This window comes from Anoplopoma fimbria, chromosome 3, assembly GCF_027596085.1.
Source record: "Anoplopoma fimbria isolate UVic2021 breed Golden Eagle Sablefish chromosome 3, Afim_UVic_2022, whole genome shotgun sequence".
NCBI lineage: Eukaryota > Metazoa > Chordata > Actinopteri > Perciformes > Anoplopomatidae > Anoplopoma > Anoplopoma fimbria.
Window position 1 is genome coordinate 24,542,636 of NC_072451.1, and position 27,906 is coordinate 24,570,541.

Sequence of the window (27,906 nt, forward strand, 5' to 3'; positions counted from 1 at the left end):
CTTCCAGTAAGTTGGTCTTTCTCTCCCCAACCCCCCCCCACCCCCACCCATCCTCGTTGTTTGCTCTGGGTAGTCTTCCCCCGGTGTTATGTGTTGCGTAGGTTGGAGTTCAGGCAAGGATCTATGGTCATCTCCCTTTTGCCCCAAAATCCAAATGGAGAAAAACACTGACCTTACGTCACTGCTAGTTTGTTCTTAAGTGTACTAACGTCCTGCATGTTGACCCCAGGAACACTGTGATTCACTTTGCTGTAACCATGGCAACCGTACCCCCTCCCACATAAAAGTTGGGGGCTTTCAATATTTTACCTGTGTGAGCATGGTGCATATATAACCCTGGTACAATAAGGTTTTATAATAATGACCTGACTAACCGTCATTATCATGGAGTCGAAACATGCTGAGCCTGATATGTGATGATGGTGTTGATAAAGAAGACGGTAGTGGCCACAATGTGCTTTTTCTTTTTTCTTTTTTAACTATTCTTGCTTCACATCACAACAAACGAAGCAATACCCCAGTGTCTAACACATCCAATCCCCTAGAGTGCACATTAACTCCAAAAAGGGCTACAGGATTAGTGGTCTGGGATGTTTGTTTACGCACTAATTCATACTGTCCATGCTTCTTTTGGGGAAATTGACCACGACATTTCCCCTCGTGCCCCCTCGTCTACCTTCTCTGCCATAGATACACCGCCACACAGAAAGTCTTTCATGAGTGACACTATGGAGGAAACCCAAAGGACACGTGATGTAGGAGGACACTCTCCTCCCGATCGCTGCACACTAAACCCATCTCTTTAAGGCAATAGTGGTTTGTTTGTATGTTCACAAAACCTTGTGGTTTTTACGAAGAACAAACCCCCTGAGAACACTGTTGTGTCTTTTGTTATTGTGTGTGTGTGTGTGTGTGCGTGCGTGTGTGTGTGTGGGCTGAATGTCACACCTGGCAAAATGGGATTTGAGATTGTGAGCAATATATTCAATTTACAAACCCTAAATGTATGCGCTGTCAAAATAAATACAGGAGCGCCAACTGCAATATCCAGATCCACGGAATGGGATACTTCTGATTATTTATTTTTTTAATCTCAGTTATGGACTCATACAATCCTCTTTCCCACTGGAAGTGTGTAAGCCTTTTGTCACATTTTGGATAAGAAAGAAAGTGTTTTGTCCTTGAATTCCTATTCGCCTTTAGGACCAAATTTGCACGAACCAGAGCTAGTTTTTTTCCTCAAATAAAGAAGCCATTGGAGTCACCGCCAAGCATTTCTGTTGTTTTCAGTCTTGTCATGTGCATTAATGAACCCCTTTACTTTTCACTGCAAAAAGGTGAGCAAACACTCACAGTCGTAGTCCGGCTCGTTTGTAGACGCTATGTGAAACTTATTGATGTCAGTGACGGTGAGGTTTTCCTGTCGCTGTGTCGAGCTACACTGACTGTCACTGCTGGCCTGTCACATGTTGTCTTTACTGAATACTGTTAAATTCTACCAAAAACAACTTCTGAATGTTATTTATCCTCAGCAGAGCCTTCTTTTAATGATCAAAGGGACAGTTAAATCCAAAACCACGACTAGCTTGGGAACACCAACTCATGCCTTTTAATGTAGGCATCCAAATTTCACTTCGATAAAATGCATAATTTTGGGTGAACTAGCCTTTTGAAAAGAGATTCACACCACATTTAACACACAGTGCAGTTGCATTGTTTTTTTGTGTTTAATAAGTAATTCCAGGGTACAAGACAAAACTTGACATCACAGGTTGTAGCTGAAAAAGCAGCAACAAAAAACCCCATTTATAACCGATCATCCAGTTTCGGGCTCCTTGGTTGCCTGCTTCATGTATGTACGCACACACATACTACTGCACACTGACGACACACACACCTACATACACATCTACACGCCGATCTCAGCTCAAGCACAAAAGGGCACATGTAAGATGACACATGCATGCGTGCACGCCAACACACCTCCGTGGAGACCAATGATGCCCACCCTGTGAATAGAATCTACTTACAATTGCATGATGGGAAACTTTATCGTGCCAGCACGTGTCTCTTTGATGTACCTTTTTTTATTTTATTTCCATAGCTATGTAATTATAAGTCATCATGTTTTTGTTTTTTTTCAAGGCTTGTGAATATGTCATCTGTTACCAATATGAATGTAGTTTCAACACAAAACTCGCATGAGAGAATTATTTTCTACAAAGGATGTTTCTTATTTGTTTCTTATCATTATTGATTGTTCTTTAATGAGGAGAAAGGGGAACTGGAATGCAGCCTGATTGTGATCTGCTTCCTATTAAAGGGACATTTGTGTCATGATCTACATGTCTGTTTTATTATTCACTCTGTGGTACCTGATGATCACATTACTGCACTTTGATTTGTATGTGTGGGAATGATTTTATTCCATTATGTAATATCAGAATATATACTGTTTGTGTAACAAACCTAACAGGAGCCTTCAAAGCAGTAAATTATAAAAATGTGTGAGTTTCAAAAGGTGTTTAGACAGATGCTTTACCCTCGCAGATGAAGCCATCAGGGTGTTATGTTGACACAAACCTTCAGCCAATTCACTTCAATGAGAGTCTGTTCTCAATGTGCCCTCTGACCTCTCTGTGGATGGGGGAGGGGAGTATCACTCACCACCAGTTTACTCAGATTGAACCAGGTGTTTTAGCTCCTTGGCAGTCAACAGATGTGAGAGAAAAAGCTCAGTTGCAGTAAGTCTAAGTCTGTTTATTTCAAATTTCAGCTGAAATACTTAAACCTGCTAGAGATCAAAGAAACCAAGCATGTTGCTATACTGTGTACAGCAGGGGTGAGTAACACTTAGAAATATAAAGTAGGTACAGTTGTCGGGATTCTGGTAAAGGTTGTTTGAGCCACCTTCAGTACCACCTTACAAAAAAGCAGTATTTTGGAACAATCCCACAGGGCTTAGAGAACTGTGCACATTTCTTTGTTGGATTCCCAATATCCTGCTTAAACCCAGTTTAAACTGTTTCAAGGGTGTAAAATAATATCTATAAAACTTGCTTTTTGCATCCCTTGTAGCCCGGCCTACATTTGATAATATCTCCTGCCATACATCTTCTCTTATTTCATTACAGAGATCCTTTTGCCATATCGGTCTCAGGCATTCACACATTCTAGTTTGAATATTTTAAATGTTTCTATAAAATATTGAGGCATATGGGAAGAATTTCGAAACTTTTAAAATATTTTCTTCCTTCTCTCCTCTTTCTGTCCAAAAACAGACCTTATACTTAGTAAAAAGTCATAGTATGGTAGGTTGAAAAAAGTAATTATATAGTATGTCAATATAAGTCATGTAAAAGTATGTTAAATATAGTCATAAAACAGTCATTGAATAGTATATAAAAAAAAGACTATAAAGTCTTAGTATAGTGTGTCGAAAAAAATAATATAACAGTAAATGATTTTGGATGATATGATATAGGTATGATATATTATATATGATATATGATAAGTATAGCAGGTCTACAAAAAGTCATAAAACATTCATAGTATAGTATGTCAAAAAAAGCATAAAAATGTCATGAAAAAGTAAAAGTATAGTATGTGAAAAAGGAGTCATAGTATAGTATGTCGAAAAACTCATAAAGTCAGAGTATGTAAAAAAACAAAAAATAAGTAATCGGATAGTGTGTCCAAAAAAGGTGAAGTAAATTTTGTTTTGAAAACATTAAAAAAAGTATTTAAAAAAATAAAAAGACTTAAAACGTTGAAAAAAGAATCACGGTGTCGTATGTCGAAATAAAGCCTTAAAAGAGTCATAGTATAGTAGGTTAAAAAAAGTCATAGTATAGTTTGTCGAAAAAAGTCATAGTATAGTATGTTGAAAAAAGTCAGAATAAAAATCATTGTATAGTATGTCGAAATAAAGCCTTAAAAAAGTCATAGTATAGTATGTTGAAAAAAGTAATTAAAAGTCAAAGTATATGTCGAAACGAAACATTAAAAGTAATAGTATAGTATGTAAAAAAAAGTAGTAGTATGGTATGTTGAAAATATTCATTAAAACGTCATGGTTTTAAGCCCAAAAAGAAAGGTCATAGTATAGTATGTTTAAAAAAAGTTATAGTTTTTTAAAGTCCAAAAAGATAGGAAAAGGTCATAAAATTCATAGTATGGGATGTTTGTCAAAATAAACACTTAAACATGTCAAAGACTAGCATGTCGAAAAAGTCATAAAAATTATATTATAGTACGTCGATAAAAGTGATGGTATAATATATTGAAAAACGTAGTCCAAAAGTCAGAGTACAATACGTGGAAAAAAAGTAGTCCTTTAAAAGTCATAGTATAGTCTGTGGTAATAAGTCGTAAAAAGTCATAGTATACTATGCCAAAAAAGGTCGAAAAAAGTTCTGTCGTAAAAGTCATAAAGAAATTAAAGTATAATATTTTATAAAGAAAGTCCTAGTATAGTCAGTAGTAAAAATACATAAAAAATCACAGTATGTAAAAAAAGTTAATTAAAAGTCTTAGTATACTGTGTTGAAAAAGGTTATAGTAAATTGTGTATTGTGTATTTATAAATATTATTATTGTTAAATATAGTTGTTTTTTGAAGTCATAAAAGGTTGAAACAAAGTATAGTATGTCGAAAAAGGTCATTAAAAAGTCAACGTATAATACTTGAAAAAGTCATTATATAGTCCGTCAAAAGTCATATATAGTATTTCATTATTTAGTCATAAATATATATTTCTATAGTATGTTGAAAAATCATTAAAAAAGTCAATAGTGTAGTATGTCGAAATAGACATAAAATATCATAGTATAGTAAGTCGTAAAAAGTCTACAAAAAAGTAAAGTATTTAATTCCAAAAAAAGTATTTAAGAAGTCATAGTATTCTTAAAAAACTCATCAGTATAAGTATAATATTTTGGAAAAGGTTGTAGTATAATATGTTGAAAGTAGTCATAGTACTGAACTTGTAAAGTCATTGAAGAGTCCAAGTATAGCATGTTGAAAGAAGTAAAAAATAAAATGGCTGAAATAGCAAAAAAAGTCAAAGGATAGTATGTCGCAAAAAATCTTTAAAGAATCATAGTATACTTGGCCGGAAAAAGTCATTGAAAAATAATTATATAGTATGACGTAAAAAGTAACGAGAATGTCAAAATATTGTATGTGAAAAGTCATAGTTGAAACATGTTATTAAGAAGTTATAGTATAGTATTTTGTAATTATTTAAAAAATAAAAATCCTAATATTTCATGTCTAAAAATAGTCATGAAAGGGTCAGTATAGTATAAAAGTATAGAATGTTGACAAAATCCATAAAAAAGTAATAGTATAGTATCTCGAAAAAAAGCAATAGGGTAGTTTTCTTTAGAAAGTCATAGTATAGTATGTCAATAAAGTCTATATCACTATACTATATCAAAGTCATAGTATTAACAGTCCAAAACCACAAATGCAGTTCCCAAATATGTCAAAAAAGGACAAAATCCTTACATTTGAGAAGCTGTGATCATTTTGCCTGATAAGATTACATAAAAACAGTTCCCAATTAATGTCTGATTTTTTGTTTCAGTTCTATATCAGTTTATAAAATTCCTGAAAACTATGGAAGATTTCCACTAGAAAGTCACAGAATCCAAACTTACATTCTTACATAACTTGTTTTACAGACCATAAAGGTGATGGGCTCAAATTGCTTAACGAACAGGCACTTTTGCTTGATAAGAGATTAATACAAACTAAAATGGTTTATTTTTTGATCATTTCAGCACTACAACACAATACTTTTCTTCCAAAGCTACACCTAAATCTATTTAAGTGTTTGATTGTGGCCCTTCCCAATGTTCCATTGATATTCTAAAGAATAAACTGATGTCTGTTCTCAGACTGCAGATTTAAATCACACCATCAGTCGGTGCTTTTATACTGCCACCATGTGGCAAAGACGCAGTCGCACATTTCCACTATGAACACAACAAAAATAAAGACACCAGACACAAGTTGTTATTTTACAGTAAAAAAATGAAACCAAAAACAAGACTTTATTAAAGAAGCATAAAAAATAAAACTCTTGATACATTTCTCATAACCGTCAAGTCAGCTCAAATTATACGATTATACAATTTTTCCGGCTCACGGTTAAAAGGTCCATAGACTTTCAAATAAAATATATTTCAATTTTAAAATTTCTTCAATAATTTTCTCATTTTGTTATAAATTGCCTATATGTAGTACACAGAAAATAAGGAAAATAAAAAAATGGAAAATAAAAATAAATTTGAAGTAATAAAAAGGGTCACATTATTGTCTGGGATATTTAGGTAAGCAAATAAATTGTAAAAAATAAAATGTGTAAAAAGTTTTTGTTTTTTTTTATCTTAAAAATTATTAGCTAATGCCAGGTGGCTTGAAGACATGCAGATGGTTAACTTACAAATAATGATACATGTTCTTTAGAAACTACACTTATCTTCATTAAGTCATTTGCTTTTGAAAACAAGATCCCAATGATTGTATTCAGGGTATATACACACACAGGTCAGGCCTGAAACCTAGTTTGTCCACGTTTTACATTTTGGTTCTGCATACAAAGAATTAAAGCCAAAAATAGGAGAGCAGCGGCTTGAGGGGTGTCACCCCTTAATGGCATGGCTCTCTTTTGCATCCCCCCCTCTAATCACAAAAAAAGGGCAGAGGTCAATGGCTAGCATGCCTCAGGAAACCCTGTTTTCAAACCTTTAGGAAGGAAATGGGGGAGGGGTGAGTTTGGCTAAAAAAAATAAAAATCAGCAGTCAATCTGAAAAACTTTGTACCTTTTAAACAATGAAACTACTGTACATTAAACCGTAACATCCCGCCATTGGCCAGAAACTTCCCAGTGCAACACCAGGATTTACATTAGACCCATCTGGCAAATACAACACGTTTAATTCCTTTAACCCGTCGGCTTGAACAGTTTTAAAAAAGGGGCTTTAAGATTGGCCTCGGACTCACAAGACAGTCTCGACGGATCTGTTCGTTTGGACGCGTTCGCGGCCCGGCATCTGTTCTGAGAGTCCTCAAGTAATGCAACGTTTGACACCAGAGCCAGACGAGGGGGTGGGTTGCCAGTTTTGACGGGAATAACAGGGTCATCGGGTCTACTGCGCACTGCAGAAGTTTAGTTTGAGAACTAAGAAGCCTCCCACTACTAACTAGGTTTGTTGATCGCAGTGTTTCAGTAGGGAGTTGCACCAAAGCACCATGGGATAGTCTCGACAAAGACTACCGGTTTCACTCCTGGGTAGATTTTTCCTACACATGTGGACACATGAATTAGTGCATTACTGCAACCGGACAGCGGCTTATTAAATTCCTCTTTGCAGCTGCTGCTGCCCTCGTCACCTATCGTAGCAAATGAAGAGTCAGACAGCAAATAAGTTTAACATCGTACTGGCTGGAGCACCCTAAAGCACAGCAGCAACAGCCCATTCTCACAAATAATTTACTCAAGTAGAGCTACCCTTTTTTCCCCTTGATATTAAAACGCTATCACCCGTCCTGATCTGAGACTACGTCCAGAGAGGAGGACAGCCAGTGACTGCTACGCCCTACGCTCTTCTGACAGGGTACGAATGTGATGACTGTATAGGAACCGTTAGGAAATAAAAATCAATTAAAATAAAAAAAACTAGAGGCAAAACATTCTGCAGCTGCTGGGATTTGAACACAAAGAGTGTCTGGAAGCCCTGGATGACCTAGCTACTAGCTGCCATAAAGGATAAGTTCTACCTACTGCGTGTGAGCCTGAAAATGTGATTGTGTGTCTGTGCAGTCAGAGGAAGCCCTTGAGAATTACATGTGTCGTTTTAATTCTGTTGTCATGGCTTGTCTCATTCAATGAGCTGATTCCATGCATGTTCAAAAAGGGCCACAAACGCCAACGGTGTACCAACATCGTCCCAATCATACGTACAGTATTAACACTATAGGAGGCGATTACTGAAAACTCACACTTTAAAAACCACTAACACAAAACAGGATGCAACCGCCTTATCTGGAGTTACTCAGCAATGCTTTGAAAACATAGGACGAAGCTCAAACAACTAACCATATAGTGCACCGCGTTTGGCCAGGGGTACATCGCTATACGGGTACGAGTGTGTCATCTGAGAGAGTGCCATACAGCTTTGCTGTGAGAGTGGGGTGGAAGACCAAAACAAAAACAGTAAGAGCCGTTTTCTTGTCTTTTTAAGAGGGGCCGGGAGTCTCAGTGCATTAAAAAGAAATTGTTCTATCGAGCCCCTTGTTATTGTTTCATGTGGGGAGGAGAGGCCCACTCTCCAAAACCGTATCGGACTAAACATTCACGTGTGATATCAGAAAAGCCCTATCTTATCCTAGAGTTCAAAATACAACTGCGAGCCACACACTTGACAGTCACGGGTCAAAAACATGTAGAAAAATGCTAAATGATTCGATCGGAGTGTAACAGACAGGATGTGAGAGGAAAGTGTCCTGGTGTGGATGGATCAGAGCAAAGCCTTCCTGTAAGACCGTGAGAGTGAAGAAGAGAGGAAGCAGGACAGAAACCAGATCTTTTCATGTTGAGGACACATGATGGTGCTGATGTGAAAACAGCATGAGTGGGCATTATCCTCATACACCAGAGAGAGAGAGAGAGAGAGAGAGAGATGTGGAAAGGATGTCAGGCAGCCCAAACGTACAGAGAACTGACCTCAGAAACATTCCTTTATTATCACTAATGGTACTAATGGTTTCTCCCAAATTAAAAAGGATAAGTAATGTGAATGAATGCAGCAGCCACATTTGAAATGTGGGGCATCCAAAGTCATCCAACAAGTTATTGAATTTGATCAATTTAAGAGACGTCTATTAATAGCATTCATTTGGCATTATGGATGGCTAATTTTTGTTTGGCAAAGAGAAACAGGAAGTCATCCTTAAGAGGCCCCTTGGGTTTATTGTTCCAATAGGTGCCTGACTACATGTGGACCTTTAAAAAAAGTTCCCAGTTTGCAGAAAAATAGCAACCCTGCTGCTTAAACAACAGCAAGAGTGAGAGCAAGATGAGAAAGAGGGGGGGGGGTCTGTTGGAACGGTTTGTGTCCTGCCGAGAACATTAAAATAAGGAGTAAAAAAGTGCAGGCCTCATTGACAGCTTCATTGAAAAATATCTGTTAAGTACAAAAGTGTGAAAAGGAAAGGCTGTGAGACAGAAAGCAGGTAGAGAGCGCTGAAGAAGCCAGAATGGAGAAATGTTGAGACAGACCGGCAGCCGGCGGTGCAGGCTGCTCCGGGTCGAAATGAAGGCCTGAAGAGAGATAAGACACTAGTTTCCTTCCAAAAGTTCACCACTGAGACTGTCTGAGCCCCAACTGTCTGAATGTCCAGTTTCAATTGGCTTCACATTGAAAATAAGTCATTGCAATTATTATTATTGTTATTATTAATCTTGACAGTTACCAGCAAAAAAAATCAACATCCGTATCGTATCATCATCTCTATTATGCATTTATTATGGTCCATCATGTGTGTGTGAACGTTATTAGTGTGAATCCTTCCATTGCCTCTGCCACAGCTGATGCCCCACTCCAGTCTTCTTCCTTCCCCCTCACATTTTACCTTCCCATCCCAGTTCCCAGCCAGGGCATTAGGAGAAGATGCGGATGCACTGTGTAGTGGGGGTGTGGCAGACGGGGCACTCTGGGTCGGCTGACTGGCAGATTTGCCCAGCGCACTCCATGCAGAACAGGTTGTGGCCACAAGGCACCAGGGCTGCTGTCACCTCGCTCTCAAAACACACAAAGCAGTCCCTGTTGATCCCGGGGCTCACTCCGACAAGACCCGGGACCCCGGGGCCAGAGCCTCCTTTCAGCCGACTCAGCATCCCAGAGCTGAGGCCCACGCCGCCGCTACCTCCCTCGGAGTCAGTGGGTGAGCCGCCGGGCAGGGAGGAGGCTGAGCAAGAGGAGTAACCGGTCGACGAACCGCCGGAGCTGGAGCTTGACGCTCCGGAGAAGGAGCCGCCTCCTGCATTGCCAGACTGCAACCAGGAGAGAGTGCTGAGGGGGTCGCTCTGTGCACGACGGGCCAACGGATGATCCATGGGGCCCACGCCCGTGTCCTGAGGCAGAGTTGGAGACAATCGAGGAGTGATGGCGCCGCCACTGAGGCCGCTGCTGTTGCGACGTAGAGGCTGCTGCTGCTGAGAGGAGCCGGCCGTCTTATTGCCTGAGCCACCGTTGGCGAAAGGTGCCCAGATGTTGGCGGCACTGAACTCAAAGCCCAGTTCTTCTGAGGAGGGCAGCCCTGGGGTGGAGTCGCCCCCGAAGGTGAATCCTCCTCCAGCACTGCTGGAGCCTGTGCTGAAAGGGCTTGTGGGGCTGCCTCCCTCGTTGGCCTTGCGAGCGGTGCTGAAGTTGTCTGAGCTCATCCCGCCGTTGTGCGTGTGATAGGTTACCGAGGACGACATCTTCCGGTTAGATGAGTGATGCATGGACATGGGAATAGGAGGAGGAGGGGGGAGGGTGGAGGAGGAGGGGGGGCAGAATGGTGGCCAGAAGCCCTGGACCACAGAGACGACCCCAGTCCTCCGTTCAGGGCGCCCAGGCCTTCTAGACTGACATCAGTGCCGTTGGAGTGGAAGTCATTGTCTCCCTGCAGGTCTACAAAGGTTCCCGTTCGCAGGGTGATGTGGGTCTCGATCTCCTCTCTCGCTCGGTCAACGTTTTCCGGCATGCCGGTCACCTCGAACACCGGGTCTTTCTCTCTACTAGGTGTCACGATGTAGGTGTGAGTTTGCTGCTGGATGCGCTTTATAGTTGCTCCTTTCGGTCCAACAACTAAACCAACTACTCGGTAGGGAACCCTCACCTGGATGAGTGACAAGAGAAATGCTTTATTGCAACTACAGGAGGGAGAATAGTGCTGTAGTTTTTTTATTTAAACATTGTATTAATTAATTAATTAAATAAATACATATATATTTAATTAATTAAATATATATATATAAAAAACATCCAATTATCCTGTTGTTACCCAGCAAAACATTAAAAACAATGTATGAAGACTAAGCCACTGGGCTTCTGTACCTGTATAGTGGTCTGTCCAGGTAAGTGTGGTGGTCCAGGAAGAGAGCTGCCGCCTGTTCCCGCTCCCGCTCCTGCTCCGCCTCCTCCAGGCCCTCCAGCTTTGCAGCGGGACGCTCGGATCATAGAGAAATGCTCAGCTGCAGAGACAATTTCACGCTTGGCCATCTCCACATCTTCCCTACGTCCCGTTACGATGAACACTGGCTCCTCCCCTCTGACTGGAGTCTTTATATAGGTGTTTGTTTTGGCACGCAAGGCCTTAATCTTACAACCTGGAAGATGCAAAAACACAAACATCTTAATTTGTACATATTCAAAAACACACACACAATATAAATACAATTATTCAATAACACTTGATGCTGTAGTTTGGTGGCGTTGTTAGTATTTGGCCTACCTTATTGATGTAAATGAGACCAAATGGTGAACTGTTATATTAGACTGCATTCATTTAAAATACCAGTATGTGTACTTAATTACCTGGCAACTGGTGTTATGGGCTTTTAAAAACATGTAGTCAATTTAAAACTATTGCATACATTTGAAATATGGAATTCAACATGCCTGGTGGCTTTAACATACTGGGTACAGAGTCCTCAAAAAACAATATATTCAAAAGTCATCAACACACAGTAGACACTGTGCATGATATTCATGAGGAGTCTCAACTCATGCTCTGTTTCTTTAAATATGGACGCTTCATTCTGGTCGACCAATGAGGAGCTCGGAGTGTGATGTCATTCTGGGAAGCAGAAAGCATGGCTTTTTCAAACAAAGAGAACAATGCCGTAACGCTGCCGCGGCTGCGACGGACGAACCAAACCCACAACATGAGTCTGTTTAAAGTGGAGACCATATGCTGATTTAAAAAAGAAGGATAAAATAAATAAATGACATGAAAACAAACGAGCAGCCTCGGCAGACGGATGGGTGCAGGGCGTAACACCGCCCAGCCCCCGTGTTTGTGCGTCTTCTGCCCCCGATTCAGCTTAAAATCTGCCCAGTAGACACAATAATAATAAACAACAAACGCACACATGAGCTAGAAATGTGAGTTCGGTGTCCACGGCTGAATCTTATGATCTGAGATACATCAAATCAGCATATTTCCTTTGTTTGGTGCTGCTAGACATGTCCAGACTCCCGACAATCTGCTGCTTTGTCTGACCCTCTCACACCCCTCCCCCTCTCTCTCTCCTCATCAACAGCCCTCTCCACGTTGAGCCATTGTGTGAATATTGTTTAATATGGGTTGTAAATGTAGTAATGCAGTGTGTGGACATTAAAGACTCAAAACAGTGAACGCAGCCTGAGCAGAGAACCAGGCTGTGCAAGTTCAGAGACCCTCCTCTGCTCCAGACTGCCACCCAAACAAAGGACAACCAGGCTGCACACAAACACCCAATAACTCCTCATTAACTCCTCATTAACTCCTCATTAACCTCTCAGTCTCTTACCTTGTCTGCCTACTATTTCGGCCACATGCTCGGAGCTGGGGACTGGCACACACTCGGTCATGTTGACACTTCTCTTCCTGCTGCAGAGGACGCTTTGTTCTCCATGGAGCATGGGATGCGATCCAGCCATGTGGTACCCACCCGACCCGTAGTACTCCGGGGATGGAGAACAAGACGTGGGAGAGTCCCTGGACCCATTGGGGTGCTCCAGCATCTGTAGATCCACGTATCCTCCTCCGTTGCAGCCCTCGGAACCGGGACACTGGGACCCATCCAGAGGGTCCACCACCTTGTCCAGGGCCATGAGTGACAGCTGGTCCAGGGCGAAGCGGAGCGCCTCTTGGTGGTCCTCTTCCCGGGAGTCCTGGTCCGTCTCTCGGGGTAGACCGACCCCGTTGTGCTGGCTGCTGATGACCACGTCGTGGTCCATAATCTCGGGGTGGAATAAAGGGCTAGGCATAGTCTCTCCGTGGATCTCACATCAGATCGTGGATGCCTGTTTGGGATGAGAAATAAACGTAAAAACAACGATGAATAACAAAGAAAAGGGAGTCAGGTGTTGTCTGTGCTGCCTGCTTTGTCTGTTGTTGCCTCCTGACTGACTGCTGGTTGTCAGGACACATCACGTCTGCTTTCACCTCAAAACTACCCCTACCCCACAGACACCACATGGCACAAACATGTCACCACATGTGTACACCTCACATCCCAAAATAAAACATTTACATGTGTGTATTCTTGTTGTTAGCTCGGAGCTAACAGGCTAGCTCCACACAGGCGGCTCTCAGTCACGTTGTCGACCCCTTTGTTTGGGAGCAGCGCGGCTAGCTGTTAGCTTCGTTCTGACAGTCTCTATCACGGGTGTTTTTTTAAATTAAAACAATTGCGAAAACCACGACAACTTACTTTATCTGGCCTCTGTCGAAGGGATCCTGTCTTTGCTTCACCTGGTGTTTTTGAGAAGATGAGGAGGAGAGCAGTGGAGCTAGCGGGTTAGCCAGCCAGCTAGCTAGCTACCTAGCTACCTAGCTAGCACGCCAAATGGGGGGGCGTAGGAGAAAAAAAGCTCCAAACCCTTTCAGAGACTGTTGTTGTTTGTTCTCCTTCTGCAGAGTCGGAGCAGGCTCCTGGGTGTGTTCACTCTGGGTGTCCTCAGGTGGGACAGCAGCTGAAATCCGGCGGCTAAGCAGGTACCTTTGGGTTTAAAACACTCTCTCTCTCTCGGCTCTCTCTCTGCTGCCTGACCCCGCTCGGTCCGCCGCCTTTGTCTCGCCGAGCACACGCCGCTCCGTCTCCCAGCACACGGCCCTGACGTCACCGGCGACACAACAAAAGGTTCAAAGGCCACATGCAGCAAAGGGTGGAGGAGGAGGAGAGGAGGCACCTCCACTGGCACTATTGTGTCTGGATGTCTGCAGGGGTATTGTTTTATTTACCTCTCTTTTTAATTTTTGGTGGGTTTTTTTGAAATAGTTGTTGTTTTTTCTGTCTGTGAATATAATATTTCAGCCTTTTTGCATGTTTGGAGTGTTTTGCAAAAAAAAAAAAACATTACACTGTTAAAAAAAATGTGATATTTGGGTGTGTTCATCATGGCTACCAATGGAGTGTTTTGCACAACCAGCTCTGCTCCCAGCAGACCACATGACACATGACAATAAAAACCTGTGCAATACATTACACATTACACTGTGCAATAATAGTTGAAATAGTTGGGGTTTTTTTTCTCTGTCTGTAAATATAATATTTCAGTTATTGTTGTTTTTTCTACTGTTTTTTTATTTTTTTTTATTGCTTATTTATAACACTTGTTTTATTTTATTTTTATTTTTCATTTTTTAGCTTGTCTTCTTCTATTCAATTCAATTCAGTTTATTTTGTATAGCCCAGAATCACAAATTACAAATTTGCCTCAGAGGGCTTTACAATCTGTGCACATGCGACATCCTCTGTCCTTCCCTACTATGTCTCTTGTGTGCACTTTACTCTCTGCTGTTGTAAGCCTGCAAATTTCCCCCTGCGGGACTAATAAAGGATTATCTTATCTTATCTTATCTTTTGGGGTGGTTCAACAACAGCGTTGGATGGTGCTCATGCAGTGTGTGTGTCTGCAATTACATGTATTAAAATAATACAAATAATCATGGTTCATATGTTCATTTCAAAGACAGTTAACACTTTACATGTTTCAAGAGGACCACCTTTTATTGCATTATGAGCTCAAAAGAATACAAATTAAGTTATTTTATAAATTTTTTTTAACAAAAATGATATTTAAATACTATATGTGACAGAGTTAAAGGTCATTGAAACTATTCATACTGACTCTGAAGACTGTCCTCCTGAAATAATAATTTTTGTATCAAGCTCCCTTTGTTTCCCCAGAAAGAAAAGAACAAAGGGAATTTATTTGGTATCACATCTATGAGAATATCCCAAATTGTTATGTGTCCACAACACATCCGAATTATGTATTTGTAACCTGTTACAATGATTAATATACTGTCCCTGAAAAGTAAACTTTAATTTAATAGTACTAAAAAGATTGTAACTTTGGAAGATACCAACTTACATTAGCTTTTGCTCAACAAAGAGTGGATTTTGGAAAGGAGGAATAATTACAGGGACTAACTTCAACACACATATAGGCATGTGAATTATGTATTAAGATATAATTGAACAATGAGAACTCATTTAATCAAAAAATCCAAAAACATTTCCACCTACTACAACCTCCTAGATTTAAGAATGATAATGACAAAGAAAAAACAAAACACCAGCCATGAAAGAACTGCTTTTATTTCAGTGGTATTGAGACAAATAATGAATCTTGTAATGAGGTACAGTACATCATGTTACGAGGTACATCAGTGTTTTATTGTTTTTTGTATTTTCTGAGGGTACACACTTTTTCTGTTACTTATTAAACTCAAATGTAGCTGGCGAAACAGTACTGCTTATTCTTTTGTCAACAAAAATATCATGACTTAAACTTCAAAACCATTTAAACTCTAGTTATTCTGAGAAATAACACTGCTTTTGAACCGTAAAAACTTGAAATAAATCAAACTCAATTGTATTATTCACAGCAACAGGAGTGCCGTGTGCATGTAAACATACTGCAACCTTTCTATGCTTCCAAACATTACACTATACCTGCAGTGCCAGAGTAAAAAATAAAAGAGCAACATGTTAAAAAAAGAAACACAGTTAAGACGTCAACATGAAATGATACATTCAACACAAACACACAAGCGCACACACACACATACACACATCAGGTTTGTGTTTTAAACTTAACTATGAAGTTGAACAGCTGTTTACTAACTGTAACACTGCATTGTGAAGAGAATCATCCACAACTGCTGTAAACTGCCTTAAAAGTACAACTACTTACAAGAACAGTAATTTCGTTTGACTCAATATAGTATCAATGATGAAATGGTGATGTCATTGTGACATGAAAACACTAAACAGTATGGAAAGTCTAAAGAAAGTTGCATTACATTAGTAGAGGTAAAAAATTAACTGGAAATCCAAAGCACCCTTCCAGAATTACACTATCGAATGAAAAAAATAAAAATAATAATAATATTAAAGAAAAGTCTTTGTTAAGGTAAACAAAATCTGCAGAATGTCTGCATTTAGGGTGTCTTTCAGTTCAAAGTGTATAAAAATCTTCATGGAGCCAATTATTTGAAAATGAAAGGAGTTTACCAGCAAACTTCATGTCAAACAAGCCTGTGGGAGAGATGAGAAAAAAGACAAGTTACATGTACTGCAGTTCACAACAATGCAAGACAACAAAACAGAAGTGATGGATGGACCAATGGAAAAGGATATAGTGACACTGAAAACTGTCCTACAGTCTTGTGTACCTTTGCTATAATTCCTCCTTGTCCACCTGCTCAACCTTCTCCTCCACTTTGTTGGCTGCTGCTGCTTCTGCTGCTGCTGCTGCTGCTTCTGCTGCTGCTGCTGCGGCTGCGTCTGCAGTGGTGTCCTCTATATGAGCCAACATATCAGCTGTGAGGGCTTCCTCCAGCCGCCTCCTCACATTCTGCACCAGGTCCTCCTGCTTCCTAAGAGACACAGACAAGGGCTGCAATTAACCAGTATTTTCATCTTTGATTTATTTGCCAATAATTGTTTTCTTTGCTTTACAAAATGTCAGAAAATAGTGTAAACTGTCCATCCCAGTTGTTGAAAGTCCACGGCGGTGTCTTTAATTGTTCTGTTTGGTTAGTCCAAAACCCCCAAATGTTCAGTTTAATACAATAGAGAAAAGCAGAAATCTACATATTTGAGAGCCTGAAATATTCTTCCATTATTGCATGAAAAAATATTTTTAACGATTGGACTACTAATCTTTGAAGCTGTATAGAGGATATGATAAAAAGAAGAAAAAAAAGACTAAGAAAAAAACTATTTTTTTTGTGAAAAACTATATCTCGATATGTGATTTCATCACGATATGACTCCATTGAAAGACGATCAACTATCATTGAATTAATCGGCCAGCCCTACTTTACAGTAGAAGTAACAAAAATACTAAACCATCTAGGTAGCTATTTACCTTGGTTCCAGCTCATTTTAAGCCTGATGCTTTTTTCTCAGGATGAGGACACATGTACACTCTCTTCAGTAACAGCAATAACAACCTTTCACTAGTTGAGAAACTCAACATGATAACCCACAACTGAAAATAGGCAAAAAAAGTAGTTACACTACCTTGTTACTACATTTGACAGTTTGAATGGCCAACTTCAACAGCGACATTAGAGGTGTGGAAATGTCTCAATTCTAAAAGGTGTATCGCAATGCAGATGTGGATGATTCTGCATTGACGCAGTGGCAGAACATAATCAGGAGTTTGGTCTAATTTTAGCGCAGTGAGTCTTAAATGTGTTTTTCGGTCATTTACCATTGCATCCTCTCTCCTCTGTATGGAGCATAGAGACGACCCTCGGCAGACCCCTTGCTTGTTGCTCTGGCTACCAATACAAGCTGCTCTGTTTCAACAATTTTGGGTGGAGAAAACATGCTCCCCGGAAATTCATGTGAGTTAACATGCTCCCCGTTGTTAACCCTGTTGGAAGAGCTATGAGTAAGGAGAACTCTCTCAGCGGCAGGGCAAATTTATGCAGTGAAAAATGCCATAGACATTTATGAGGTGCCCTGTTAAAGCTATGTCTAAACCATATTTTTGTAAAAAATATAGCACACTTGCTGCTCTGCAGAAGAATATACATGTTGCTTTTGTAATGTGGATGTACGGAAAAGGTTCCCAGAGATACTAATATTGTAAAAGATTCAACTTTTTAAAGACTCATGGAGTCAGTTTTTTGAAAGCACACAGTCCAGTTTGTCTGACTGCTTGTGGGTAACTGATGAAAAAGTAGCCATTTGCAAATATATAGAAAACTGGTTATGCAATGCATTGAGATGCTTCGTGAATCATTGTGCTGTTAAATAGTTTAAAGGTGAATCTTAAGTGAATTTTGAGATCCACAGCTCTACTCTTGAATGGGGGAAACTACAGCTTTGCTGCTTGTGTGAACATCTTACCTGATGTCGTCATCCGTCACTACAAAGGCTTTGCAGAGAGGTTGTGATGTGTTGAGCCAGACTCCAGGATTTTTCTCCACAGCAGCAGTGAGTTGTCCAGTGACAGGGGAGGGGCTGGTGTGCAGAGCACTGGCGATGGCAGAGAGAAGTGTTTTATCTGAACATGCAGGTCCAACACCTAGATAGAGGACAACAGGGAAGCATAGGTCAAGCAAAAATGAATTGCTTTGAATAACATCATGTTGTCATCTTTGTTTTGGTTACTCTCACCCTGTAAGCCTTTGGGAAGATCCATAGTTTTCACCAGCTCCTCTGCGATATCAAATGCATTTAACCCGCCCAACTTCCTCTCCCAGAACAACTGAAGATTGAAGAAAAACAAAAAAATAAATTCCTTGTTAAGTTTAGAGCACGATTTTCCCCAAACTGAATATGCATCTCATTATACAATGTATGAGGATATTGAAAAATGTTGAATCAATCCTTCAGTACTCTCTAAATAACAGCAAAGCCACAAAGACACATAACAGAACACTAGGATTCATATTGGTCATACAGCTGTGCACAACATTCCAGCTACTTACAGTAACAGCACTTTAGTTTGCATTTCTATAGTATTAATGCATTGAAGAACTAAAATGTGCATGTTTTCTGCTCTCTGACTTACTTGTTTGGGTTGGTCCACAGCCTTCTGTGGATCTGTCTTCACCTTGTTGTTGGGATGATTTGTTACCTTGGTCACTGGTTGTTTGAAGATGGATGCTGTCTGTCGAACTGGTAGTGTTGTGTTTAAATCAGGCTTGGACTTTAAAAGAGACAAACACATGACAACTTTTAGAAATTACATTTGATACACACGAGTTACAGTACAAATCTACATAGTTGTATTGAGTTATTATTAGTTTTATCAGTACTAAACAGGGGGTACTGTTGCACCCCTTAACTAATCCCATAGAGTGGACATTACAATGGAAACATTACAATGAACTGTGATGATTATTATCATTCTGAACAGTTTGGAGAAAAAAAAAGTATGTCCTTCAGCTGAACAGCAGAAATAAAAGGCTGTGATGATGTCACCATTTTACAAAAGCACTGAATATCCCTTGTAGTACAGTCATCAGTCAATCATAAAACAAGCATGGGAGAGGATGGAAACTCTGGAGGAGCTACAGGTTTCCATTACTAAGATTTAAGAATCTAGATGGATCCAAAATTATTTGTAACCTAGTAAATTATATATAGTGTCAAAATTTTAACACAACTTATATGCATATACTTGTGTCAGGAATCTATATTTAAAGCTCACTAGAGTAAAGTGTTTAATGCTAAAAATGTAGACCACAGTAACTGTGTACGCCATAACTGTTGCCTGGGCCATTTATCCGCTGCAACTTTACGGCAGTGGGGCAGAGAAAAAGCCACTGTTAAAAAAAAACAAAAAAACATTGGAAGTACTATTTATACTTAACTCTATGTTTTGGGTTCCAACACTTTCAATGTGTGCTGGAGAGCCTAAGTCAATCCAACATTTGTGGCAGGTCCACATTTAAATATAATAATAATTTAACTTGGGCTTGCATGGAAGACTGAAGAAAAACTGCAGTGTCTAAACGTGCAAAGCCGACACAAACCTATGGCTGTAAGTACTGCCAACTGTGCCTCCACTGGTTACTTTGGTTAACATTCACACTAAAATGTTTCTTGATCTGTAAGTTACTGTCAGAAAGTTAAATTAAACCCTTTTGATTTAATTATGTAAAAACAGTAACATGAAAGACTCCAAGGGGGATGAATATATTTATTGGCACTGTATATACACTAATTTAATGCCATTTATGCCTCATAAATACCAAAACCAAACACAGACTCACCCTGATTTGATGGTTGATTTCATACAGATTTTTGTGCCTGCTGCGCTGCACTTTGGTCAGGAGTGACCATCCAGCCCGGGAGTGGTTGGCATTCACATCCGCGTGAAGGTTGCTGCCCAGACTGCGGACTATCTGGGGCTTGCTGAGAATGCGCTTAATAGGTACACTAGAGAGAGAAAGAGAAAAAACACAAGACTTGTCATCACAGGATTGACCTCTTCAATAACTGAGGCATTAAATGGCAACACTTATGGCCCCCTTACATGGCTCATCTCAGTTATTATAAATAAATAATGGGGCGGCTGTGGCGTAGTGGAGAGCAAGGTAGTTCTCCATTCAGAGGATCGGTGGTTCGATACCCGGCTTCGGCAGTCGATGTGTCCTTGGGCAAGACACTTAACCCCAAGTTGCTCCTGAAGGCTTGCCATCGGTGTGGACTGGATGATGAATGTTAGTTAGAGTCTGATGGTGGCACCTTGATGGTAGCCTGTCATCAGTGTGTGAATGGGTGAATGATATGTAATATACTACTGATTGTTAAAAGAGTCTGCTAAATGACTGTAATGTAATGTAATGTAATAAATGGTTGGAGTGACTTCAACTTTAAAAAAAATAAATAATCAAAAGTTGTAGGTTGTCCCGCCGTCACAGGTGTATTAACAAGGAGTCAGGAAGTCACAGACAAACACATCTGTACACGCCCACAGGTGGTGATGTAATTAATCAGCCACAGTACGTGAACACTTTACATTACATTACATTACATTACAGTCATTTAGCAGACGCTTTTATCCAAAGCGACTTACAGGAAGTGTATTCAACATAGGTATTCAAGAGAACTACTAGTCACCAGAAGTCATAAGTGCATCTCCTTTCTTAAACAAGCATCTTAAAGCATAAACCAGAGCAAAAGTATAGTGCAGAGGCAGATTACTACGAAAACAATAATTGCAACAGACTAATACGAATATAATAAGTGCTACAAACTACTACGAATAGGATAAGTGCAGTAAACGAATACAAATTCAATAAGTGCAGCAACACTTCTGTTTGGAGGATCTGTAGGTGTGTAGGTGGAGCTTTGAGGTAGATAGTAGACTGCAATAGCTTTTCAGCTGTAATACATCAGGCTGCCTGTTTAAGCGTGTGTGTGTGTGTGTGTGTGTGTGTGTGTGTGTGTGTGTGTGTGTGTGTGTGTGTGTGTGTGAGGCAACTATGTTACTCATAAAAGGGACGAGCAGGCGGATAAGTCTTCCTCTAGAAGTGTTAACAAGAGAGCCGAGCTGCAGCTGCTCTCCTGTGACCTGTAGTACCCGATGTGCGGGGATGTGCGGGGCCCAACGCACCGCAAGTCATGCGTGTGTAAACAATGAAACTTAGCTAGCTAATCAAGCTAGCTGCGTCGCTAACGTCACCGTAGCAGCGAGCATATGATCAATTACTATTGTTCAAAGCTGCAAGTTTACAAACTCAATGAACACAGAAGGAGCTAAAGCTTACGTTCAGATAACGTAATAAAAAGTAAATAACACAGACTTGGTAATTTGCTCAGTGTTGTTCTCAACAAAACGCATGTTTGCATGCGTGCATTTCCTGCAGAGAAACTTTCATTTTAAGTCCTTGGAATGGACGTTTTTAAAGGCTTACCCTTTTCTTTCCATGGTCTTGGTTGTCTTGGTTTGCTTGACTGGGGTTCTGGCTTGTTAAAGATGAGAAGCCAGCTAGCTGCCTGTTGTTGCAGTCATAATTTTTCACCGAGTCTGGTTTGTTATCGATCCACTGCCTGTCTCCCGTCAGGACCTTCACAACTGCAGATCACTCCGCCAGAGGGCCTTGTCGCACAATGAGCGGAAGACATCCGCGACCCTCCGGTAAAGTAGTCCGGATTTAAATGATCTTTAAATCGCAGACTGTCAGAGACTATATTTTAGGGAAATACTTTTAGTTCACTTTGCACACTGAGTAGTTGCACGATACAAATACTGTGAAATATGTGACAATATTGTAAATATATAAATTAAACTGAGTAAAGTAGTTTGACGCAACACCACCTGGTGTTAATGCCATTCAATAACTTATACTTATCAAAAAATCATTCTATGATAACTTTTACTAATGATACATTTTCCTTTTTGTGTAATTTTATTTCAGGAATAGTACCAGTTAGGGACTCACTTTACATCATTGCATCACATTTACTTTACAACCTGAAGTTACACTTGGAAAAAGTAAAAGTAAAAAAAATGAAAATAGTTGCCCCACCATCCTAAATCAAAATTCAGTATAGGAACAATTATCCTCCCGGATTGTTTGGCTGCTCTTTTAATACATAGACCGTGTGCTATGATTATTTCTAAGGGCTTGTTTTATCAATGCTGCCTGTCAATCAGCTGTAGCTATTATGTATAGAACAACAAATCAGAGGCTTAATTCAATATTTTTAATTACTATGTCCTTAAACAGACCGTACATTAAGTCCAAGCTATGTTCACTGGACTGCATTCAGGATACAAATACAATTTAATTTGACTTAATATTGAATCATTGGAAGTGAAATGATTATACAAAACCACAATATAGGATACATCTCTCATACTTTATTTCACTTTAAAACAATTACAGTGTGACATGAAGGACATATATTTCAATTTGAGGCAGATGATTAAAATAAATACCTGACCCTGAAACTAAGTGGGGAAAGAAAACAAAAGTCCATTTATCGTTGTTTTCATATTCCTTCCATCCAAATTTTCACTTGTTGAGGAACTTTGAAATGACAAACTCCAGCGCATTTCAGGCGACGTTGATGGTGAACGGTTCGATGTTGACCGAGCTGCAGGATGCAGATGACAGCTTTCAGTGGCCTGGACCACAAGGCGGGCTGCAGCCATTCTTGTTCATTATTTAAGTCTTTGTGTAAAAAACAGCACCGACCTGACCGGGGAAAAACAGAGTCATTAGTTTAAACAGTAGAAATTTGGTTTTGCTGTGACAGACAAACTTTGAGCTGGTCAGCAAGTTCAATGCGGAAATGTAATGCTTAAGTGACACTTGAAGCCCATTTGTCTGTTTGTTCATAAATGATGAGCTTTGACACTTTTGTGTGTGTGTGTGTTTTGTTTTTTTAAACTATCTAAAACTCACTCAACGTCAAACACTGTTTGTGAACTTTATTGGATTTGTGGGTTCTACAGCTACTGATTGACATTTCTAAGCCAAATACCTAAGCTGCAGAGTGGTTGAAGGTTTAAGAGACATTCCTGTCTTATTAGAGGCTGCTACTTCTGGTCTTAAAATAGGCCACTGTCCTAGATTCTGGTCCCCTGACACTTCTAAACTACCTGGCATTTTGTCTCCGATTACATTTTATTGTTTCCTCAGTTTCCTGGGACCCGTTCCATAAAGCGAGTTGACCAAATAAGCACGGCCAATTTCAAGCAGTCTGACTCATTTTCAGGTGATTCGGTTCCATAGAGCAAATTCAACATCGGTCAAGCTCAGTTACTACGGCAACTTATGCTGGGAAACTGACCAGGCTGGGGCAAGCTAACTGTCAGGCTTAGCCTAGTTAAATTATTTTACCACTGACTTTCTGGCATGCCGAAATATTATTTGACTTTACGAACCACTATCAGTCAAAAACTTAAAGTTAATGGAAAATATATTTAAATAAACTAAATTAATTATACAATAATAGAAGATAAAGACCCACATACTAATTATATGGTATGTGATATCAAACGTTTAGGGTTATGCTATTCAAAATAAGTTGCAATCTAAATTACCCCAATAGAATGATAATAGCTACTTAAAGTTAACGGTACAATTGGAAAAAAATATATTGGCAGGAATATAGTATCTTAATCTGCATACCTGTATCACAGATAGAAACAAAACATTATTTTATTTTTTTTTAAATGTACTGGTTAATGTATTGGTTACTATTTTCAAAACAATGTCAAAAAGATAACATATTTGTTTGGTGGGATATTTTTTTATTTTATTCACTTAAGTAGTGCTGGTAGTGAACATCTTCATTTAAGCAGCTGCAATTAACGTGCACGCAGTTCCATTCATACAACAATTGATGGTCGCGTCGGCATGGCGTTCCACGTATGTGCATTTCCTGATCCACGAGCCATTCCAGTTGGTAGCGGTAATGCACCTAGCCTTGTTTGCCAGGAGTTCAATGCCATTTAGTTTTATTTGTATTCCTTTAAAGACAAATTACATAGATGTCGGTAACAGTGGATGTGCTGCACAGTTTTTCTTTTAACAAGCATCCACTTTGTTATCTTCTTGACAAGCCAGCTGGAGGTCCATAAGCCACCAACTGGACTGGAGTGTGGAACGAAACTGGAGCATGCAGTCTTTGTGCATGCTGTGCGTAGTTTGTCGGTCACAAAATACGGGCAGCACACAGACGGCCACATAGAGTTTGCGCAGACACGGGTGTCCCTTTCAACTCTTCTCTTGCTGTGCTGTGGCCATAGCAAGCGGGGATATAGCTTTCATGTGCAATAAAAATATTGAACTAATCAGGAGAATGGAACGAGGTTTACAACCCTTTTAATGTCAATGACCTCTCTAAACACCCAAATCAACACTAGGCTATACAAAATGTTTAACACTACAGTCATCAAATATCCAGCTCTGATGTGTGTGCAAAGCTCGTTTAACATTAAAAAAGGATCCTGGTCTTTCTCAACAAATTTCTCATGAGAGGTCAAAATAATACATTTCAAAAAGTACTTCCTCCCAGGTCGCAGTCCGAAGTTATCCCATGCAGTCAACAACCTAATGATCAGTGACTTAACTGATGGGCCCTAAGAATAAAGCATTGTTTAACCAATATAGATTTTTTTTTTACCTCAATTAAACCGCATTTTTAAAATTGTACAGGTGTTTGTTTTGCACGTTTCCATGACAATTCCGAAACTTTCTGGGTATATTTACTTTACTGTAAATTAATATTTTCAAATTCCTTGACTATTACAGGTTTTTCATGACCATTCTAACCCTGCATGTGACATGTGAAAAGACTCGACAGGGATTTATTTTCATAGTAGAACACAGTCATCTTTAATGCTGCAGGGAGAAAGGTGTGTGCGTTTTAAATCATGTTCAACACTAAGAATTTGCTACAGGTGGGGAAAAAAAAATGCACAAGTTCAACAATATTAAGTATTAAAAAGTAGGGTCCAAACATACACTTATATACCATTTTATAAAACAGGTTCTGTACAAACAGTTACAGAACCGTTTGCTTTGTAATTATAATCATTGACATATAACTTTTGGTTTGGATTATTTGAAATATAAAGCTGTAGAGCCTTTTAAACTAAGACAATAACACAACATGTAAGAATTGTGAGTCTGTATGGAAGCCAGTCTAACTTAGATGTAATGGTTAAAATTGGAAAAAAAAGATACAGTAGGTGCAGGAATAAAGATGCTGACAAAAATGTGATAATGCTTAATATGTCCTTATTCATCACATGATGTGACAACTCCACTCTTATATCTGAACACATCTCTTTTCCATTCCCTAAAACTAACCTGGGTGTCGCTACTCGTCCTTCTTGAACTTGCCGCTGATGTAGGGGACATAATCCAAAAACAATTGCCAGTCTGTGAAGTGGACCAGAGCCACTCCTCCGGCTGTGCCCCAGACCGCCATAGTTGGGATCCTGTGGAGTGAAACCTTGGTCAATATGTACGAATCTATTGTCCCATTTTAAATGGATTCAGACTTAATGAAAATGATCTGTGAAGACACGTACTCCTCCTATGGAAAAACATCCAAGCAAACATTAAACTGACGAGTTAGGCGAGAAGAGTTTGAGTAATGCCACATAAGGGTTAGGTGTATATATATATATATATATATATAAGATAAGATAAGATAAGATAATCCTTTATTAGTCCCGCAGCGGGGAAATTTGCAGACTTACAACAGCGTAGAGTAAAGTGCACACAAGAGACATAGTAGAAGACAAGCTAAAAATAAAAAATAAAAAATGAAAATGAAAAAAATAAAAAAAACAAGTATTATAAATAAGCAATAAAAAAACCCAGTAGAAAAAACAACATAACTGAAATATTATATTTACAGACAGAGAAAAAAACAACTATTTTTAATGTATTGATATATATATATATCAATACATTTACTGGTTAAATATTCATCAATACAAATGTGAAGGGTTCAGATCAGTTACCTTGACCTAATACTAATATTTTTATACTAAATTATGGATGAACAAATGATATTTTGGCTGATTTATAACAGAACTAATATCTCTATCTATCCCTTCAAGTCAGATCAGTGTGTCAGCTATCTAAGGCTAGCTGGTTATTAATGCTGTGATCATGGAGAAAATAACAGTCATTGAGGAAAGGTAACGCTGACTTTGTTAACTTCGTTATCACGTTAATTTTAAGCATCTTTTAGTTGAGCAACTTTATCGTTTAGTTGACAGGAGCCTGAGTAAGCATGTCCCCAAAGCTATGACCTCGGCTAAGCTAACAGCTAACAGCTAACGTTTATGTCAGCTAAGGACACAGAGAGTCTGTTGACCGTAAGTCTGATTTATTTCAGCTTATTACCACTAGTGCAATCCCAACTAAACTCACCATGACTTGGCGATGGCCGCATACTTCGCACCGATCACTTTACTGATCATTTTGGCCGAAATACTTCAACCAAACGGAGGATGTGCCGCTTTAAAGGCTGTAGTAGAACTTCCGGTCGGGTTGGATGATGACGGCTACTGCGCATGTGCGGGGTTATATGGACTACTTCCGGTGTTACAGTGACATTAAACATATACAATTAAATAGTAAATCGTAGCATTTTTATTTTTTTTACCAATGAAGATATTCTGTCTCACATTGGGGATACTGTGGCAAAAATAAATTTGTTACACTTTTCTTATTTCAGTTTAGATTTTCTGACATTGGGCTTACTTAAAAATATACATTACCAGTCAAAAGTTTGGACACACCTTCTCATTTAATGGTTTTTCTTTATTTTATTTTTTTCTACATTGTAGATTAATATTGAAGACATCCAAACTATGAAGGAACACATATGGAATTATGTGGTAAACAAACAAATGCTCAACAAACCAGAATATGTTTTATATTTTAGATTCTTCAAAGTAGTTGAATGAGAAGGTGTGTCCAAACTTTTGACTGGTACTGTATGTTGGTGGTATGTTATGGAATTTGAAGCAGCCTTTGAAATAAATGAGGAATGCAATGTAAAAGTCCAAATATAATGTATACATTGTAGATTAATATTGAAGACATCCACACTATGAAAGGAACACATATGGAATTATGTGGTAAACAAACAAATGCTCAACAAACCAGAATATGTTTTATATTTTACATTCTTCAAAGTAGTTGAATGAGAAGTTGTGTCTCATTCAAGAAGTCCCAGCAAACCAGGTAGCATTCCATCCGAAAAGTGCCGATTTGTACGGTTCTGTAAAAAAAAATGTGTATTGGACTGAGTGCAGTGTTCTTTAGTTGCAATGGGAGTTTGTGCAGCTCGTTTCTGCCCCCCAGCGGGCAAATCCAGCTATGGCTCTGATCCACGGGACCACCTATACCTGAGTGCTCTGCCACTAATGGCTAAACTCAATTTCAAAACCAGGATCGACCACTACCTGAGGCCTGTACCACGAGGCAGGGTTTGGTTAGCTCTGTGTTTTTTGTTCTTCACTTCTTACCTGCACAGAACATAAAAGCACCGCCTGCTGACCATTCATAGTAAATTAATATTACACAATTACAAATAAATTGAAGTCATAATCCACATACAAAAGAGAGAATGTGTAAATTAACAGATTTATAATATCACTGCGTCAGATCTGACTCTATAGCT

The 27,906-nt window shown here is 39.3% G+C and overlaps 3 protein-coding genes across 4 annotated transcripts; all 3 read right to left on the reverse strand.

Moving 5' to 3' along the window:
• Positions 1-6,051: 6,051 nt before the first annotated feature.
• LOC129089131 (RNA-binding protein MEX3B-like) lies at positions 6,052-13,935 on the reverse strand. Its single transcript, XM_054596499.1, is given in 5 exon segments — positions 6,052-10,542; positions 10,545-10,895; positions 11,114-11,385; positions 12,571-13,066; positions 13,477-13,935. Coding segments are annotated over 4 exon segments (1,953 nt in total). The 5' UTR covers positions 13,031-13,066; positions 13,477-13,935; the 3' UTR covers positions 6,052-9,672.
• A 1,416-nt stretch (positions 13,936-15,351) lies between these two features.
• mbd3a (methyl-CpG binding domain protein 3a) lies at positions 15,352-21,842 on the reverse strand. Its single transcript, XM_054596097.1, has 7 exons — positions 21,660-21,842; positions 20,013-20,178; positions 18,806-18,943; positions 18,409-18,499; positions 18,139-18,316; positions 16,449-16,652; positions 15,352-16,311 (listed from the first exon to the last, which is right to left on the reverse strand). Exons 1-6 carry the CDS (start codon positions 21,671-21,673, stop codon positions 16,454-16,456), a joined length of 786 nt encoding a protein of 261 aa, XP_054452072.1. The 5' UTR covers positions 21,674-21,842; the 3' UTR covers positions 15,352-16,311; positions 16,449-16,453.
• Positions 21,843-22,562: 720 nt separating this feature from the next.
• On the reverse strand, positions 22,563-26,785 carry LOC129088913 (cytochrome b-c1 complex subunit 10). Of its 2 annotated transcripts, none has more exons than XM_054596183.1 (3): positions 26,649-26,704; positions 25,572-25,702; positions 22,563-22,946 (listed from the first exon to the last, which is right to left on the reverse strand). In XM_054596183.1, the coding sequence occupies exons 1-2, from the start codon at positions 26,696-26,698 to the stop codon at positions 25,582-25,584; spliced, it is 171 nt and encodes a 56-aa protein (XP_054452158.1). In that variant the 5' UTR covers positions 26,699-26,704; the 3' UTR covers positions 22,563-22,946; positions 25,572-25,581. The 2 variants fall into 2 exon arrangements, with proteins under 2 accessions (XP_054452158.1, XP_054452157.1); XM_054596182.1 differs by lacking the exon at positions 22,563-22,946 and adding an exon at positions 23,982-24,226 and having other exon boundaries at positions 26,649-26,785.
• Between the last annotated feature and the right edge of the window lie 1,121 nt (positions 26,786-27,906).